This window comes from Erithacus rubecula, assembly GCF_903797595.1.
Source record: "Erithacus rubecula genome assembly, chromosome: 9".
NCBI lineage: Eukaryota > Metazoa > Chordata > Aves > Passeriformes > Muscicapidae > Erithacus > Erithacus rubecula.
The window spans coordinates 30771954-30791305 of NC_136660.1; the positions used below are offsets into that span (position 1 = coordinate 30771954).

The 19352-nt window shown below is 43.4% G+C and overlaps 1 protein-coding gene across 1 annotated transcript in view; it reads left to right on the forward strand.

Annotated features, from left to right (window-relative positions):
* Nucleotides 1-19352, forward strand: part of TACC2 (transforming acidic coiled-coil containing protein 2) — a 125653-nt gene that overhangs the window by 27774 nt on the left and 78527 nt on the right. Inside the window, 2 exon segments of the mRNA XM_079312621.1 lie at nt 4509-5196; nt 5198-10182. Of these exon segments, the coding sequence (XP_079168747.1) occupies nt 4509-5196; nt 5198-10182 (5673 nt within the window).

The window sequence follows — 19352 nt, forward strand, 5'->3', positions numbered from 1 at the left end:
TTCCTTAACTCAAATCCTCCAGCACAGTCTGTCCAAGTGGTAAACTCAAAATGTGGGCACAAATGTGACTCAAAATGTGTCAGTGGAAAGAGAGCAGAACCATTTGAGAGGCAGCTCTACATGTGCTGTGCTTGCAGGGCTGGCTGTGCATTTGTTCCCCTCAGTGCTTTATAAATTCATCCTCAGATTTCAGGCTCCTGCTCCTGGGAATATAAAATCACTCAGGCTCAGAGTTACATCAGTGGATGGCAGCTGTATGTGACCTCTGGGATCCAGGGGCTTTGGCACTTGATGTTTTTCCCTCACAAGAGGGATTGGGTTGGGAGGGCTGCCTTTCCTTCCAGCAGCTACTGCATGTTTTAGAAGGGGAGAAAAGGAATTAGAAATAGAAATTTTAAATTATCTACACTTTTCTGCCGTGGTGCCTTCATTTCTTGTTGTTTATCCACTTATCCTATTTGGGCACCTATCACTCCCCCCTCCACACAGACTCCCACTCAAATAATAAATGCTAAATGCCAGAGATTTTGTCTGGCTGCTGCTGGTTTTATCTCCTGGCCCTTTGTCTTTGCTGTGGATGACAAAACAGACAAATGGGACTTTGTGACTTCAAGTGTTAATGGCTGATAGATTATGGCTCCTAATCTGGAAGTATTTATGGGATGTTCACCAAAAGTCATCCATTTCTTAACATCCTTTATAGCTTCACACCCTAAACACAAGGCAGGCAATGCTTTCCAAATAAACAGCTTAGTAACTGGGCAGGACTCCTAAATTTTTTCCAGAAAAATTCAGACTTGCCACAATATCTTCTGATGGTAGAAGAGGTTAACTGCAGGTATTAAAAATTAATTGCTAAGTTGGCAATGCACTTCCAAACAAGCAAATTGTCAGTAATTGTTTATGCAAAACAAACATTTTAGGCACGTAAAGATTTAACTTGTTGCTATTTGATGTTGTAACTGGTAGTAAAATAGGCATATGCTCAGTGTGTTAGGGCCTTGAAATTGCAATTTTTTAACTATGTGATTAACTTTTAAGATGAGGGAAAAGTTCCCTTTGGTAACTCTTGAGTGCAGTGGGACACAAACATATTTCAGGCTACAGATGCACCTTTGTCTTTGGCATGACTGCATTTTCTTTTGTTTAACATCATCAGTTGCACGCAGCAATTATTCACAGCAAAATGACTTTTCCTGCCCTAAACTCTACATGAACTATGAGGAACTCAAATGTTCTTCCATGCTTTGTCATGTGCATGTTTTGTTTTAAACAGGAATGAATTTTCCACTTAATAATATTGAGATAGGTCAGATTACCACAAAAAATAACATACTTTATCTTCCTGTGTTTAAAAATACCAACTTTTAGGGCCATAGCTTTATGTTGATTGTATTAAATGGGTTGTCTAAAAATCCAAGTTCCCTGAAAGTAATTATTGATTTAATGTAGATTGGGTTTTACTCAGGGGAATTATCCTCAGCATGTGGTGTAATTTCCCAGTAGTGTTATTCCCTTTAAAAAGAGTGGAAGATAATGGGACTAGGTGTGACCTTAAGAGGTCATCCAGTCCATCCTTCTGGCCTAAAGCAGGATCAACTGTGCTTAAGGCATTCCCAACAGATGTTTGGCTAACCCCAGCATGTCTTGCAGACAGAAAAGCAAGATTGCAAATAATGAAAAGGAAGATGTAGGATATGTTCCCTGAATAGTTTTCCTTGTTTGCTCCATCAGAGGGAGAAACATAAATAGAGATATGCAGGCAGGTCAGTCTGGGCCCATCCTACTGAATGAAAACTCAAAGCTCTCAGTTGTGTTATAAATAAAACATTGAATAAAGCATGGAGCAAGCTGCAGCAGCACAGATAATGAATCTGTGTTACTCCACTCTAACACTGATAGTTTAACTCACTGTCACAGCCTTGCCAGCACTGGCATTTAAATTCTGTTCAGCATACATTAATTACAAACTTGTCCCAATTCCTTCATCTGCTCCTCAGGAAAATGAACAACTTTTTGGCATTATTGTATACCAGAAAAATCGATTTGATTGATTCATAATGCTGAACTTAGTCCATAACATTGTCATCTCCCTTGAACCTGCTAAGTCACAAGTTTATTACTATGGCTCTTGACAAAGTTGAAACCAGCAAGGCAGTAGATAGTTCATGGGTTTGGATATTGTAGTCAAGAATATTTAACCAGACATGTCTGGAACTGTTTCATATTTAGCAGCTGCAAACAGAAGTCTAATGTAACAAAGAAGTCATGTATAGAAGTCTTAGAGATATTTCAGTCATATGAAAGCTGAAAAATGCAAATATATGATGATGAATGTTCTATATAGTGAACATTACCAACATTTCCATTCCAAATTTATTACTGTTCATTTACCAGTTCTGTTGACAGATGGAATTAATGATAAGTAAACAATCAGAGATCAAAGATAAATTATAAGGAGCAGTTATAAGTGTAGATAGTGTTTTCTTCTTCCAGTGCTCAGTTTCATGGAGGTTAGAGGGGCTTTCCCCCTCACCCTGCACCCAGTTTTGTTCTCCCCCTGATCACCCTATCTCTGACAGGGTGAAGAACCCTGGGCACAAAACTGCTAATGAGCAATTAAGCCAGTAGAAGACAGACCTACAACACAGCAAAAAGCTGGAACAGCAATTGACTCCCACTACACCCCCTCCCCAGTTCCATGTTGTGGTTTTTGTCCCTCCTCTTCTAATTAAGCTTCCCTGAGTGCAAAATTAACATCAATAATAAAGTGTGCTCCTTGCTTAGGGAAAACCTCCTGGCATTTCCCTGCTGTTTGCTCATGTCCTGTCATGCCCCATGCTGTCAGTGATCCAGCAGACACCAGATGCTGTATTGCCATCTCTGGTATTCCCAGTGTCAGTAAGTTCCATATGAATGAGTGTGATAGGGAAAGAAATCTTCCTCTGGACAAAACCATTTTCTGAATGTTTAAATAAAATGTATTGGTGTTACGAATTAAATGTCCAAACCCTTGCCAAGCATTGCTTGTTTAAACTATATATGAATTGTAAGTTATATTTTACCTTAGATTTGAGGCTTAGCCTTAAAATAGGCAAATTTCAGTGGCTCTTCAAGAACTAGTTTTTTTCCCACTGCAGTGACTCTGAAGAAAGTTTTTAAGGCCAAAGACAGACTCATATTCAGCTTTAAGTGCAGCTGTCCCTAAAGAAATTGTTTGTTGGGCAGTTCTCAGAATAAGGAGGGCCTTGGCCCCACCTGGAATTGCATTTTGTGCATGGAAGCCCAAGATGCTGTGTTTGCATAAACACAAAAATAATCTGCAGGGACCCCAGAGCTGTCACTGACTCACTTCTCCATCAAGTATTTTGTGTGTACAACTCAGGCAGAGAAGCAGAGAGAGGCTTCTCAGATTTCTGGGGATTACTTAAAATCTAATCTATGATTGGCCCTATGGGAGGTGTTTTAAGCATCTTTTCTAGCTCCAATCTAAAGGGGACTTGGAATTTCTGAAATGTAACCTGTCACTGCTAAGCTGTGGCAAAGCTCTGAGCCATCTCAGCTTGTGCCACCCAGCACATGGCAGTGTGTTTTCTGTGTCCTGCTTTGCTTGGGATTCATTATTTCATGTCAAGTAAATACTGCTCCTTGCTGCTCTGTACATTTCCATATCCAGTTTGAAATAGATGTTTCTCTCCATATTCCCATACCCAGGCATGGAAGGTGAGTGAGAGAACAAGGTTAACCTATTTCATCATCTACAAACCTCAGTGGGGAAAACTGCAGAACACACAGTGAAAAACACTTAAAATAACTTATCCTTCTTGCAGTTTGTCATCTCTGATTCAACTTTTTCTATCTTATCTTTATTGGGTGGGAAAAAGAGATCACACCAAGGGTTATGAGTTAGATGCACTGAAATCAAACACTGCAATTAAATGAGCTCATTGGGTGTGGATGGTGGCACAGCAGCATCCCACACTGGGCAGGGTGGGCCCTTTGACCTTTTGGTGAGAATCAACTGTGCTGATTAGTTGGAGAAAACATTCAGCAGATGGGCCCTTCTTAATCTGCTACACACTCGAGTACAGCCAGATAACAGCACTTACTGTGAAGCCTTGGCAAAGACAGAAGCAGAAACAAAAAGCCTTTCTTTCAGGTGCTGTGGGTTTTCCCAGTATTACTTTTTCCCCTGTTTTTCCCCTGTTGCTCCTTTAGCCTGTCACACGTGTCCCCTCTCACCACACTTGTCCTGGATTTTGGAATGGTTAAAATGCATGCCATGAGAACAGGGGCTGTCAGGTAAGACTGGGAATATACCTCACAGAGCAATAAGCATTTACATCACTGTGTCTGATGGTTTAACTCCTGAAAGCAGATTATCAGCTTCTCAGTGCATGCACTGCATGGCTTTGAAGCATCAAAGCACAAAACAGTTTTATTTCTTTGCTTCTTATTCTTTGCTTCTTTATTGACCTGAAACAAATAAACGTTTCCATTGTTGGCAGCATCGGTAAGGAAGGCATCAGTAGCCACAGTGCTGAAGAGCTACCCAGCCCAAATTCCAACCCAAATTGCAGCATGGTGTCTCCAGAGGGGATGGGACAGAGCACTGCCTTGCAAGAGCAAGGGGCACAAACAGACTCTGATTTCTTAAAGCACTCTGCTGAAGCAAGGGAGAGGAGCCTGCCTGTCACAGACTGTGCCAAAGAGCCTGTCACAGGCAGCAGTGACAAATTACACAGCCCAGACTGTGACAGAGCACAGCCAGCACCAGGGAATGACAAAGAAGAGGGATTAGCACATGCTGGATCTGTGGACAGCGCTGCTGACTCCTCTACCAAAACCTGGGAGAATGAGCCCAGAATCCCAGCCCTGCAGCCCAGCCCTGCAGCAGCACCCATGGAAATGCAAGCAGCCACACAAATGGGTTTGGCTGAATTAGGAACCCTCCAGCAGGATGAGCAGCTGGGTGGCATCAGGGAGCCACATGTCAGCTGGGTTCCCCAGGGTGAAGCAGCAGGAGATTATTGTCCTGCTCAGGAGCCCGAGCAGGAGAGAGGAGTTTTGGAAGTAGGTCAGCTGCAGGCAGAAATGCAGCAAGGTAGACAGAACACAGATGGTGGAGAGGGTCTGCTAATGAAAAAGGAAACCTTAATCCCAAATTATCCAGCAACAGGAGACTCAGACAGTGAAAAAATTTGGAGCAATTGTGAATGCTCAGGGCTTCGCTGAGATCTGTAATCTACAGATGGGGGCTGAAACAGCAGCTGAAGGGAGAGAGGCAAATCCAGCTCTATCTGGGAGCAAAAGGAAGCAATCAGAACCCTGCACTTTAATGTCAGAGTTGCCTCCTAGCCCTCCAAATCTCTTCCTGGTACCAAAGCCTGAAGAGCCTTTGAGGGAATCTGTGCCTGGAAATGGCTCTCAAGATCCAGTCAGGAGTGAAACAGTGAAAACAGCCTCTGAAAAAAACAAACCCCTTTTTCAAAGAGAGCTTCAAAAGGAGGATGAGCTTGTTAGTGCTGAACATTTCAGTGTGCCTTTATCATTTGAGAGAGAGGAAGAAGAAAAATCAGCTGTCACAAATGAAAGCCCAAAAGAAGCCAAGAGCAATGAAATTATAAAAGCTGATGATGTGTCTAGAGAAAGCACCACACTTTCTGAAACAGAAAGCATTATTAGTCCCACTAAGGAAAATGCACTGGTAGATAAAAGATTATTACTGGAAGAATATGCATTAAGTGCTTCTTTGAGCACATCCACAGAGCTGTATCAAAAAGAAACAGGGGCAGATGTAGCAGGAAGAAAAAATGGAATCAGAACAGAGGATGCACAAATGTCAGAAACCAGTGAATTACCTGAGGGCTTGAGTGGGGCAGGAAGACAATTTTTGAGCTCTGTTAGTAGCCACCACCAGGACATGGAAAATACCCACTTGGAACACCATCCTGAAAAATTCAGCCTTTGTGAAAACACTTCAACAGGTGACCTGGGGGAAGAAGGTGGGGGAAAGCCTCTGAATTTAGACAGTAACCTTAAATCTCCCAAAGGCAATTCCCAGTCTTGTGGTTGTGAACCTGAACAACAAATGAGCAAAGAGGAAGCAGCTGCCCCAGATGGGCTGGAGAACAAGCTGGTGGCTCCACTGCAGCTGGCAGGGGAGGAATGCCCACGGAGTTCTGACTGCTTTAACACTGGGGCTGAAGGCAAAACGTGGGACCAGTCAGGCTGTAACAGCACTGAAAAGGTTTGTTTAGATGGTGCACACAGTTCACTGCCCCTCCACCCGGGGAACAGTCATATTAAGCAGAGTAAGCAGGATGGATCCTGGGAAAAGGCTTTTGCTAGAGAAGCTGTGTTGGAAGCTGAACACAAAGCTGGGAGTCAAGACAAGCCTGAGAGCTCCAGCAAGCCAGGAGAAAGCGCAGAAATGCCTGAATTAAAACTTGATCTCCAGGCATTAAATGAGTTGGCAGAGACTATGGGACAAAGCAAGGAGGCCTCACAGGCTCTGGAAACCAAAGAACAGAACAGTCACATCACCAAAGCACCTCAGAGAGATCCAGAGCAGGAACCTGCAGCTGCACACAGCAGTGCTGGGGATGGAAATCAGAAGGAAGATGTTCAACAAGAGAAGCACCAAAGTGCAGTGAAAAGTTCTGTGGAGGATGAAGATTTGGCTCAGGAAAGTAAATGTAAATTGGATGTGCAAACTCAGCTGGAGCAAGTGGCTGCAGAAAGTCACAGAAATACACAGATGGCTCCTTCAGAACCTCCCAAAACTGCAGCCAGCACCTCAGGACTTACTGATCATCAAGGTCACATGGAGGAAAGGGGTGACAGCCACATCCCTGCAAGCAGCTGCCCCTCTGAGAGGGACACGTGCAGCTCTTCGGAGCTCCTGGAGCGCCGTGTCCCAACGGGGCAGGAAAATGAAGGTGTTCCAAATGCTCCAGCAGCTCCTCCCCAAGCACAGCAAGCAGAGCAGTCTCTGCCTGCTGCTGGTGACAGTGGCTGGAGCTCACACACAGAGCTGGAGCAGCAGGAGCAGCAGGGCAGGCTGGCAGCTGCCAGGAGAGCAGATGGCCAGCAGCCCAAAGGAGGGGCACCACAACCTGGGCGCTTGCACCCCGGCAATCACAGCAACTCACCACAAATACCTCTGGACATCTCACAGCACCCTGACAAACAATCCTCTGTGCCAGCTCCAGCACCACCCCACTGTGGCTCTGATGGGCCAAAAGAGCAGGACAAGGATGACAGCAGCACTGAGGGTGTGAGCAAACACGGGCAAAACACTTCTGGTGCAACTGAGCTCAATTTGCGAGATGGCAACGAGCAAAACAAAACCCATCTCGTGGCAGAAGAAAAGTGCTGCAGTCAGCAAAACTCGAGCAAGCCCGAGCAGGGTGATAATTCTTTGATCTCAGTGAGGCAGCATGAAGCTGCATGTCAGAGAGACACGTTTTGTAAAGAACTTGAAAAGAATGAGCAGCCAGGCAGCGTGTGCAGGGGAGAGGATAATGCTGGTGAAAGCTCTGCTGCTGCTGTAAACACTCTTGCAGGGACACAGGATTCAGCAAGTGCCACTAACATATCACAGGCTTTGCCAAGTGATACAGAAATAGCACATACTTCTGATAATTCTGAGAAAAATGATCCCCAAATATCTCATCCAGAAATGCAAAGGAAAATGCCATTAATGGTAAAAAACTCAGAAAATATTCTGACTGCTGATGGGGGAATCACCCTGAAGGATAAAAGCATGGAGATGAGTTGTGACAACAGTGCTTCTGTCCCAGAAATAGGCAATATAAAGCCTGATACAAGTCCAGGGGCTCAGGGATCTCCTTCACCATTACAGGCACACAGGGAAGTGATTCCCACTAATAACTCACATAAATCCAGCTGCATTCAAAATGCAACAGAACAACCTGGTTATCATCAAGCAGATTTTACAATTTCTGCACTCAGCCATCCCAGCCAGCAACCTGGAAACAACATGGACAAGGGTACTGGGGGGGATTCACTAAACAGTGAGCTGGAAGTTGTAGCTTCCCTAAACACCTTGAAAGGTAACTCTAATTTGCAGGGTCCCCCAGGTCCTCAGGTGTCAGAACTCTTAGGTCTTCCACCCAGTGTAAACACAGGTAAAGCAGCAAATTCAGAAAATAGCTCTGCAGGGAATATATGTGTAAGTGAAAAAGAATGTCCAGACCAAAGTTTTCAAGGTGATGGAGAGAGAATTTTTGCCCTGTCAGAGACTCTGAATGTAGGGCAGAGAACTGGAAACTTATCACACTTCGACTCTGAGAAGCTGAAGAAAGAGATCTCTGCAATTAAATCCAAAACCACAAAAAGTGAGCTAAACTTCAAAGAACAGCAAAGTGACAGTTCAGCAGAGTCTCTGTTAGCACTCCCTACTCCAGAAGGGAAGATGCTGAGCCTTTCATCATCACAAGAAGGCTGTAATGAGGAAATTGCAACCAATATCTGTGTAGATGACAAGTACGGTAAGATCTTAGAGAAACCTGGGAATTCAGAAAAAATGGAAGAGCTTTCAAAACAGAATAACAACATAACCAGGGCAGACATCAGTGTTTCTGAGCAGTCTGCAGAGAACTCTGGAAGGGAGCATGAGGCTCTGACTTGCAGCTCTCTGGACATTGGTTCCAGCATCCCAGACTTCAGGGAGCACATCAGCCAGATTTTTAAAAAAACTGTCCACAGCACACTGAGTGCTGAATTACCCCAACTTTTTACTGAAAACCATGCAGGCTTCAAGCAGAGTCCAGTGGCCAAGGACCCAGCAGAACTTTGTGGTGCTGAGAATTTTTCAGAACCAAACAAGGTGGGCAAAGGAGCTCCCGAGGGCAGCGCAGAAGCAGAGGGACGAGAGTTGCCTTTAGCTACTGAGATTTCCTGCAAAGCTGCTGAGGGCAAATCTCTGCAACAAGAAAACACAGTGGCAGAGCTGCCACCAGCAAGTCTCCAGGACACTGAGGAAAGCAGGCAGCCCACTGGCTGTTTAGAAGTGGTCCCTAGCTTGGATGGCGCTCCATCTGCTGAACAAGCTCTGGAAAATCTGCAAAAGCCGGGCAAGCCCACTGAGAGCAGTGGGATGGAAAGACAGGAAGGCGTGTGTGCTGGTGGCGTGGATTCTGAATCACTAATAGGCTTAGAGATAAAGAGACAAGGACCAGCTTCATCTGATGGGGCAGCAGCTGAGAACTTCCCTGTGTATTCCGACAGCCAGCAGCAGCCCGGCAGAGCTGTTACCTCTGCAGGTGAACAGGGCAGGGACGTAGAAGATGCTGCTGCCACAGAGGGAAATAACTTAATTACAGAGTGCAATGCAGAGCCAGTTTCCTCTGAAGAGGATGTAAGTCTTCCTGCTGCACAGTGCCTGGATCCTAAGCCAAATGAACAGGAGAAGAGCGAGTACGGTGATGCAGGCATTGCCAGGAGCGTCTCTGACATGGCATCTTCAACGCTTGTCCCAGGAGGATCTTACAGCCATCAAAAACTGCCAGACAATTTCAGTGTGTCACCTGAGGAAAATCAGGAGGCAGAGATTCACAGCGATTTCGTGCATGGCATTAGGTCTCAGAGTGACACACAGATGATACAGGATGAAGCAGTGAATAGGGAATGCTTGGAAACATCAGGAAATTCTCAAGATGCACAGCAAGGAAAAAAAGTGAGCATGCATGGGTTAATAGATTACTTAAAAACTGAAGTAAGCCAGGATGATTGCTTGCAGAGTGACTGTAAACTAGAATCTGGCAGTCTGACAGAGGGAGACGTGAAAGAGAGCAGTGACACAGTGTTAGGTACAGCAAGCACAGGTCATGAAAAAAGTGGAGACATCCCTGAAACTGGACCTGCAAGGATGTTAGTCACTGAGGGAGACTTAGCTATAAACACGAGCACTGAAGAGCAGGAGGCAGACCTGCACAAAAATCACTCCCCAGCCCTCCCTGTGATGGAGCAGGGTGAGCATTCTGCACCTGCAGCTCTCGCTGCTGCTGAAAATCAGCCAAGCAAGATGAATTCAGAGCACGAAATCTCCCTCCAGGATGCCAAAGGAAAGCTATCACCACTTGCATTAACTGAGCCTAAGAGCCTTCACCTCAGTGAACTTCAGGACATGGCTGTGGCAGGATTACCCACTGAAAGGTATTTACTTTGAATTACTACGTGAAATGGTTGGCAGGAGCCCAGGGCTGGAGAGGGGTGCAATTTTCCAGGCAGGTGCCCGTTGTCTGGGCAGTTTGGGAGGGCCTGGCACTCAACTCCGTTCTTAACTTTATCTTAAATATGTGTTGCTTCTAAATGTGGATTACATGAGGAAAAAAAAATATCTGTAAGGACAGAGAGGTCCTGAAAGCTGAGGAGCAGAGTTCTGAGCTGTTCCATCTGCTGGGCCAGATTCCTGCCCTTACCTGTGTGCATTTGCTTCCCAGTGTTCTCACCTCGTAGCCTGAAGTTAGGCATACAAATTGCACTTCCTAACCTTCAGTTAGGAGACTTTTGCCTCAGTTTTGGTGACCCAGTTAAATGAGACCTGCAGCATTCACATGGTAGTGCAGTGTTTGAAAACAAGCCTACAGAGTAACCCAATTACTCACAGTTACTTGTCTGGGCCTCCCTCTTATCCTCCCGTACAATATAATTGAACTGACAGTGCCTTTGATCACCCTGTTATTCGGTGTTTCTAATGACATGGACTTGTTTCAGATGTGAATTCTTCTGAGCTGGGACTTGTGGAGCCTCAGAGTTACTTTTTTGGATTTATTTATTTTTATTTTCCAAACCAAGCAGTAACTGCTTTAATAAAGTTAAGACTTTTTTTTTTCTTCTTTTTTAACGAGCTTCTACTTTGCTGTTTGAATTCCTAGTTTGATATGCAGTTAATTCAAGATAATTATTATCTTAGAACAGGTGATTTCCCTTTATCTAGTCATGTCACTGCTTCCTCTCTAATCTCAGAACTTCCTTGCTCACTGTTTCCTTCTCCTTTCTGTATCAGAGGAGGCTGTGATGGCTGAGACAACAGCAGAGCACAGGGCTAGAGAAAAGCTAAACTATATCAGACTATGCCAAAGAATGGTCTGCTGAGGTGGAATCTTTCTAAGCAATCTCAAAATCATAGATGGCACTAACTGACCAATGAGGGAAAATGTTCCAGTGCCAAATTCCTTCAAGGCTGAGTTGATAAAACCATAGTGTAAGTGAAAATACCTGAGTGGTTCAGTTGTGCTGAGAATGTGGGGGGAGTTCTGTGAGGCTGGGATGGAGGCTGAATGTCATCTAATTGTGTGAGCAGAATGTATATTAGAAAAATATTAGAAGTGTTGGAAACCAGGACAGCTTCAAGACTTTCTCTTGAAGGATCTGTCTATAAAATGACAAGGAAATTAGACCCTGTTATTTCTCTTGAGGTCCTTTCTTTATGTTTGCTTCTTTTATATGAATGGAAGCTTCACAGTGGGCAGCTTTGAAATTCCCAAACAAATTGCTGGCATGGGCTGGCTCAGGAGCCATAAGGGACTCTGTGCATGTGTTTCATATCAGGGCGGGTATCATACTTTAAATAAATACCTGTGGCAAGCAGGGCAGGGCTCTTGAAACAGCTGCTGACAATTCATGGAGTAGTTGCTTAATGCTTGCATATGCTTCAAGAATTCATTATCACCTGTTTTTCAGCATGAGGGTTTGCATCAACAGGCAGCTGCTCATTCTGGGCTGTGGCTGTCCAAAAGGGACTCTCAGAGGTCCAGAGGAGCCTCTGCTCAGGTCAGGCTTGTTTTTACAGCAATATGCATTTATATCACAAAAAAGAAGCAGAGAGCATTAGCTGAGCTGGCTGGTCTGTCTTCATCAGGTCCAATACACTGACCAATCCAGTTTTCCTCTGAGATTAAAACTGGGTTTGTTTGTATCATTAAATTTCAAGGTGTATTCCATGTGCTGTGTATGTCAGCCACAAAGCTTTGAGTGCTTTGCAGTGGTTTCATGCCCTGTCATCCTCACAGAGGATAAACTACTAGAGCCTTGCAAAATGCAGCCATGCACATTTCTAAGAGCTGACTGTAAGAATATGGACCTGACATAAAGAACTCCAGGGAGAAAGATTCCTCCCCAGCTCTCAAAATAAATATCAATAAAAAGTAAATTATGTTTAGGAGAAGGAAATGGTTCTGAGAATAATTCAGAACCTTCTTACTGAGAAGGAGAAGGTTCTGAATTACTTCAGCTTTGTTTTCTTCCCCTTCCACCACTTCTGTATAACTCCCTCTCTTACAAGATCTCTATGCTGAAACTGAATTGTGTGTGAGGGGGTAAAGTTGCGTGATCTGACTCTTAAATTCTTGTTGGGATTTCTTCCTGGTGAGGAAATAGAAGAATTTCTTCCCTCTGGGAGGAGGCTGGTCTTGAGATGAGTAGTGAATCCAGGCATTGCCTGCAGTGATTCCTGCCCCCAGCAACTTTAGGGGAGCAGCTCTGATCAAGTGATGAGGAGAGCCCTTAAAGTCTGCAGGCAACAGCACAGCACCAATCACTCCCCTTCAGATCTTCAGTAGAAAGGACATTTATTTTTGGAAAGGAGACTGTGGCTGAAGCCACACTTCCTTGTGGAACTACAGCTGTGCTAATAGCAGAAGCAGGAAAGAGCTGGATTTTGGCAAACCTGTCTGTCAGCACTGAAAAAGACTTAAAAGAAACCAACCTCAACTTATCTTGATGTTTTTAACTCTCTTTACCAAGTCAATAACAGAAAAGCTGTAGTCCTAATGGCCACATTTGGGCATGAAAATGTCACTATCCCCACTTACTGGGCATCCATTCACTTCACTTTTCTGTCTGAAGTTTACTTGGAAAGGAAGATGAGGAGTTGAGTTAGTTTTTTTGTTGTTGTTGTTGTTTTTTCTCCTTTTGCAGTGGATACCTCCATATGTGTAATGTAGCTTACATATATGTAATGTAACCCACATCATAATCTGTAATCTTTTTTTTTTTTTTTTTTTTTTTTAATGGAGGGAGAATTGAGGTTCCTGTATACACAGGGAGTCCTTAAGTCCCTGAAATGCTCCTGTTTGCACCATGGACTGTGACAGATGTTGAGCAGAGCATGGAATAAAATTGGAAATTATGGCACAATTTTAGGGATGTTTAGAGGTGGGATGGATTTTTGGATAAGCTCTTGTAATTCAACTGGCTGGCACATGCAAGCTGCCATTGTCTCTTGGAAAAAGTACTGAGGGAGTTTTTTGAAGACTTTTGTGAGGTCATTCCCAGATGTGCAGGTACAGAGAGCACATTGCAGGTGTTGGCTGATTTGTTGGTTTGGCAGAACACTGGGTTTGTTCACAAGGCTCTGGGTGTTCCAGGCTCACAGAGATGCTCAGGGGCTCAGCTGGGCTGGGAGTGCAGTCAGGGAGGGCACAGGGAGCTGTGAACACACTGCAGGCAGTGACACCCATCCTCTTAGAAAATGTAGGGTTTCTGCTGCACTGACTCCCATCACTTAGCAATCAATAATAATATTTTTATATGGCAGCAACTGGAGTCAGCAAAACTACTTGAGAAACATTCCTCATGTTCTCTGCACAGGTCAGACAAGATCTCTAAAGCTGGTCCAGACATACTTTTGGATTTGCTTCATTCTTTGTTCTTGCCATCAAAAATTGGCAAGTTCAGTAACTTCAAAAAGAATATTCACTCCTTAGTAAATATGACTTGGTCTTTTTTTTTTTTTTTTTTTTGTCTGCATGAAAAATACAGTATTAAATACTTTAACAGTCTTGCTGGATGAGGTGGAGAATGTAGGACTGCTTTTCAGATCAGGCAAGTGGGTTTGGAGCAGTAAGGATGTGTTTTGTTAGCATCTGAAAACAAGAGTTTGGAGTTAAAAGGAAACTTGTCAAAACACTGATTATGCAGCTCTTTCTTTCCTTGTTTTTTAACTTCAGAATTGATTTAGGTGTGTAGCATCTCAGGCTCACAAAGCAAAGGGAAATGTAGCTGGAGGTGATTTACACATAAATGAAATGCACAAAATGAATCAGGTTATTTATCTCTCCTGCCCTTCTTCCTTTGTATCTGAATTATTTCCTTTTTTTCCCCTCCCTTCTTACTGTCATTGTTATCCTTAGTAGGTGCAGCTGTTAGTACAGTTGTGCCTGTGGAGATGCCTGCAGTCCTGAACTAAATTAACAGGATGGGCAGTACTGTGGGAGTTTCATCTGTGTGAGGCCTGAGATATTTAAGTTTGGTATTTTTCACAGAAGAATAAAAATTAAGATTTTAAACAGACATCTCCCATTGCTTTCTAGGAAGTGAAAGGGAGTTTTATCAACTACTCTCATTAATTCCATTGACCAAGCTGACCTCTGCTTTAGGCAGCATCTAAGCATTTATGAAATTTATAGAGTATTTATAAAATGCTGATTGGATAGTATGCCCAGTTGTATTCAAAGCACATTCCAGTGAAAATCCAGGTATGTGAGGCCATGCCACACATTCATAACGTGGATATTGACATGGATGGGTGACACACAGGCTGCTATTTTCACACATCCTTGTGTTTCTCAAGACATTACATTTATTTAATCAAATACAGACATTTGCTGAGGAAATCCAGCATGGACACTGCCATACTTTATTCAATGTCAGGACAGGAATTTTAGCACCATTTTTTCTTTCCTCATTAAATAAAAAAATACTTTCAGATTACTTTTTTTCCCTCTAATTAGATTTCCCCAGATGTATTTTCAAAATTGCTTCTTCCAAGTAATCTGGATGTTTTCTCAAAATCATTTCTGCATCTTACAGATCCCCTGTTCTCTCTGTTCCAACACAATATCTTCTGGCTTTTTGGAAAATTGGATATACAGTGGAGCTTCTACCATGGTCCCTGTGTCTAATAGAATATGAAAAGTAGGATGAGCCCCAGCTTTGAACCTCATGAGGGCATCTCTGAAAACAGCAATGACAGACACAGAGATGTGTCTGAAGGGCTAGAACTCCATAGTTCTTGCATTACCCTTTTCTTTCTATCTTTCCTCCTATTTTTTATGTTGATTCTTTGGAGCCTGTCTTACCAATACCAGTCCAGGTGTATGGAAATCCACAGATGCATTGCTAAAAAAAGGAGGGGATTTCTTAGTTATTGCAATTCCTTAACACCTGGGTACTCTGGAAAAATAAAAAAATGTTATGTGGATCTGTTTGGGCCTGTTATCTAACCTCACAGGTTAATTCTTACAGTGGAGTCTCTTTGGCCTAAAAGAAGTTCTCCCTCTCAAATTGCAGTAGTAAGTGCAGAAATGTTAATTGCTGCAATCAAAGGTGTAACTGTTCTGGATTCTAAGGTCACTGTGAAATGCTGATTGTCACCTTTCTGTGCTGTAGGGAAGGACCAGCCCTAGAATATCATGGTAATTTTTTTTTCCACCTCTTCTTTGTCCATCCCTTCCTCCTCCCCACTGCCCCTGTTTGGTATCTACCATCCTCAGTAAAATAACCAGCTGTCCAAAAGTGCCCCAGGACTCCACAGGGTTGTTTCCAATTTAATTTCACTAATTGCCTTGCTTTCCCTCTCGGTGCATTCCTTCCCAGGCAGCTGTGGGAGGCTGCAGCCTGCCCTTAGAGTGGGTGGATGCTGGCCCAAAATCTCTGCTCCACTGGAGTGACCCAGCAAAGGAGCTGGTGCTGAGCCCCTGGCAGCTCAGCCAGGGAGAATTCTGCCCTGTCCTGTCATCCTTTTCCACCCAGACCATCCTACAAGCACTGTACCCACAGCTCTCCTGCTCTGCTTAAATAAGAGGGGGGTTAGTCATTTCAACAGATAAAAAAAGTCAAATTAGGAGGACAGGCTGTATGGAGACAAATATGGCTTAAGTGATTCATTGGCCTGGTGTTTCCCAGCCTCCAATTTGTCAATCTTGGGTTCTCTTTGGCCATGGAGCTCTGAAAAACACGGATGATGTGCTCCATGAAACTCAGCAAACTGCTTTTTAAAAATTCTTCTCCAGACTGTTCTTCCAAGCTGCTTTAGCTAATGAAACACAAACAGTGTAATCAATAAAGCCTTTTTTTTTTAAAGGCACTCAAGAGCTTATGTAAAATCTTTGGAATTTGTAACCATGATAACATTGTTATGTTCTCCTAGCTGATAGAAATATCAAAGCCAGCTAAGAATAACTCTGCAGCAGACAGAGAAGATTGGATTTGTTTCCTGGAATGGAAGCAAAAAGCATGAATACATTGCTCAGTTACTAACAACTAAGGAAAAAAATAAATAGACACTTAAAAATTCCATTTCCCCTTCCTAACAATGTCATTAAATGACTCAAAACACAGAGTTAGTGTTGGTGAATATTTAAGTCTCCAAGATTTTCCACATCTATTTTTTCTTCTTTTTGAATGTTGTGATGGTACATGAAACTTAGATCTACCATTCTCCAAATCTTGTTCTTCAGGTAGAAACTCCACATAAACTTGGTTTGCTAAAGAAATTATCATTGGAATTTAGGAGGCTTTGAGTCTAGCCTAGGATTTTCTAAAAATCAATCTTACTTACTTGGAAATTTGCAAAATGACAGCTTCCCATCACTTTCATCCTCCAAGATGTAAGGGGTTAACACTAAACTTCCCTTTAGCTTGAGGTGAAAGGCTGGGAATTTAGAGACAGCCATCCTAAAGCCTCTCCACTAAAAATTGCTGGGAAATGCACAACCTAATTTTCAACCACCACAAATGATGGTTGTGGGCAATTTGTATGTGGAAAGTAGTGGGAATATAAAGTTCAGGTGTTTGTTACAGACGTGGTTTGGTATCCCAGCCAGGCTGCTCTGCAGCTAATTGGGTCTGTGGTTTTGCAGAGTGAATGACTGTGAGCCTCTGGTTGGGAAATGCAAACAAGAAACTCCTCTTTTATTCTAAACAGACTGAAATACATTCATATGGATTTGTTGCAGAAGGGTTTTTAAATGGACACCACTTTTTTACAAGGAAAAATTTAAAATCACTCATATATTTTTTTGCAAGGACATGCAGAGATAGACAAGGGAGAATGGTGTTAAAATGAAAGAGGGTAGGGCTAGATTGGTTGTTGGGAAGAATTCTTCCCTGTGAGGGTGGTGAGACCCTGGCAGAGATGCCCAGAGAAGCTGTGGATCCCCTGGATCCCTGGCAGTGCCCAAGGCCAGGCTGGACACGGGGCTGGAGCACCTGGGACAGTGTGAGTTGTCCCTGCCATGGCAGGGGGTGGCTCCTATTAATGTCCCTTCCAGCCCAAACCATTCTGTCATTCCATGATTTACATTTCTCAAAAGTGTCCCCCACATGTGTGCCATCCTGATGCTCTCTGGTTTTTCCTTGCAGCAGTTCCCTGGGATCCAGGGAAGGGTTTGGACTCTGGCAGAGCCATCCTGTGGGATGTCTCCTGCTCCCAGTCCCTCTCATGCTCTGGTCCAGCTCTGGCCTCCAAGGAAACTTTTTGCAAGGCTTTCTTTGGCAGCTTTGATCTGCCCCAGCCACTCCTGCCCTCTCATTGTCTGCTGGGAGCTTATCTCTGCTTTCCCTGTTGGTTTTTAGGTGTTCCCTTTGTGCTCCCCAGGGCCTCTGTTAAGGTAGCTCAGGCACACCTGAGCAGCAGCTCCTGCAGTTTCAGACTATCAGGTTCAAAATAGCAGAGGGCATCAGGAGACAATTGGAAATGTTTCTGTGCCAAAGGTGGCTTGAAATTGCTTCACAGCCGGTCAAAGGGTTTTGGCACAGCAAAAGGCTGAGGAATAAAGAGTTGGAGGTGTGTTGTTTGAGAAAAATGAGGATTTATTCCAAAAATGCTTGGTTTGGGTCTGTGAGCAGGAACGTGCCTTGTCCGTGGCCATGGCTTTGTGCCAGACTGCTCCTCAAAGAAAATAAAAATTTATTTTAATGAATCGTCCTCTTTCCAGGGTTTCCCTCCCCCTCAGGGCAGTTATACCTGCAGAAGCTATTTGTGAAATGGCTTCCAGATGGCAGAAGAGGTTAATTTCCCCCCAAAATGAGAGGGGGACTGGATCCTTGTATCTGTATCAAGAATCGCAGTAAATTTTTCCATGGCTGGTTTCCTGCTGCTTGGGAAGCAGGATATGATGGAGATGCTCTTCCCAGGAAGATTTAACTCTGAGGCTCATCTTAATTCTCACTGTCAGAGTGGGTGCTGCTGGCTCCAATTGCTGCACCCCACTGAGCTCTGCCCATACCATGCAGTGTTTGCCCCATGAGAAGCCATGCCCAGGTGATGCTGGCACTCCACATGTTTTTCAGCATTTTAACCCATCACAGTGTCTGATTTGGTGTCTGGGGATCATTTGGCATCATCTTTTATTTCCTGTACAGGTACCTGAATTGTTAAAAGCAGCAATGAATGTGGAGGGGAAATCCCTGTCTTTGCTTTCAGACTAGATGGGGAAGTTCTCCTTTAACACAAAATTATGCTGAACACAAATCTGTTGCCTCCCTTTGCTTATAGAAGATCAGACAAGGGCTAGAAGTAGAAATAATTAACTTTTTTTTTTTTTTTCACAAAAGAGTTAAAAATTGAATAATATATTTTCCCCCTGCAGCCCAGTTCTGAACTGATGCTTTGAGAAGTCCACGAGGTATCACTACTGTACCTTAACATTAAAAAGAAATGCACAGTCCTGCTGTTCTGAGCTCTGAAGGGTTAGTTTTGTCACCCAAGATGTGCCTGGCACCACAGCTGAAAAATTAGGAGACATGGAGTCAGCTGGGAAACTAACTCAGCTAAATTGAGTCTTTGTAGCCCCAGCATTTTATCCAAAATATCTCCATTGCTTACCAAATGCCCAATCTACCAACTCTCTTGCTGTGGGAGAAATATCATAAAGATTATGGTTATTGTATGGCATGTCATAAAAATGATAATGATCTCTCTGGGGAGAAACTAAATTAATTCCTTGGGTGCTGGCAGCTCGTATATGCAATTTGGTGCATCCCTATGTAGACTTAATTACTTACAAAGTCCTTCTTTTGTATTGTAATAGGAAACCCAAGAGATTAATAAGGGCAGGTAATTAATTAAAACTGCTCCATTTTCTTAGAGGTAAAGAAACCTGTAAGAAAACAGGTAAAAATCTGTGGAAAGAAAAGAGACTCATTAGAAAGCAGGTAAAGAAATCCATGAGAAAAAAGATGAATCTGTAAGAAGAAAGGTAAAGAAGCCTATGAGAAAACCTGGGTGACTTTAATAACTGAAATTTAACCTAACAATTAAGCTAGGATTAAAAATGGTTTGGTTTAGATTTTTTTAAAAACACATGTTATTTGTTTAG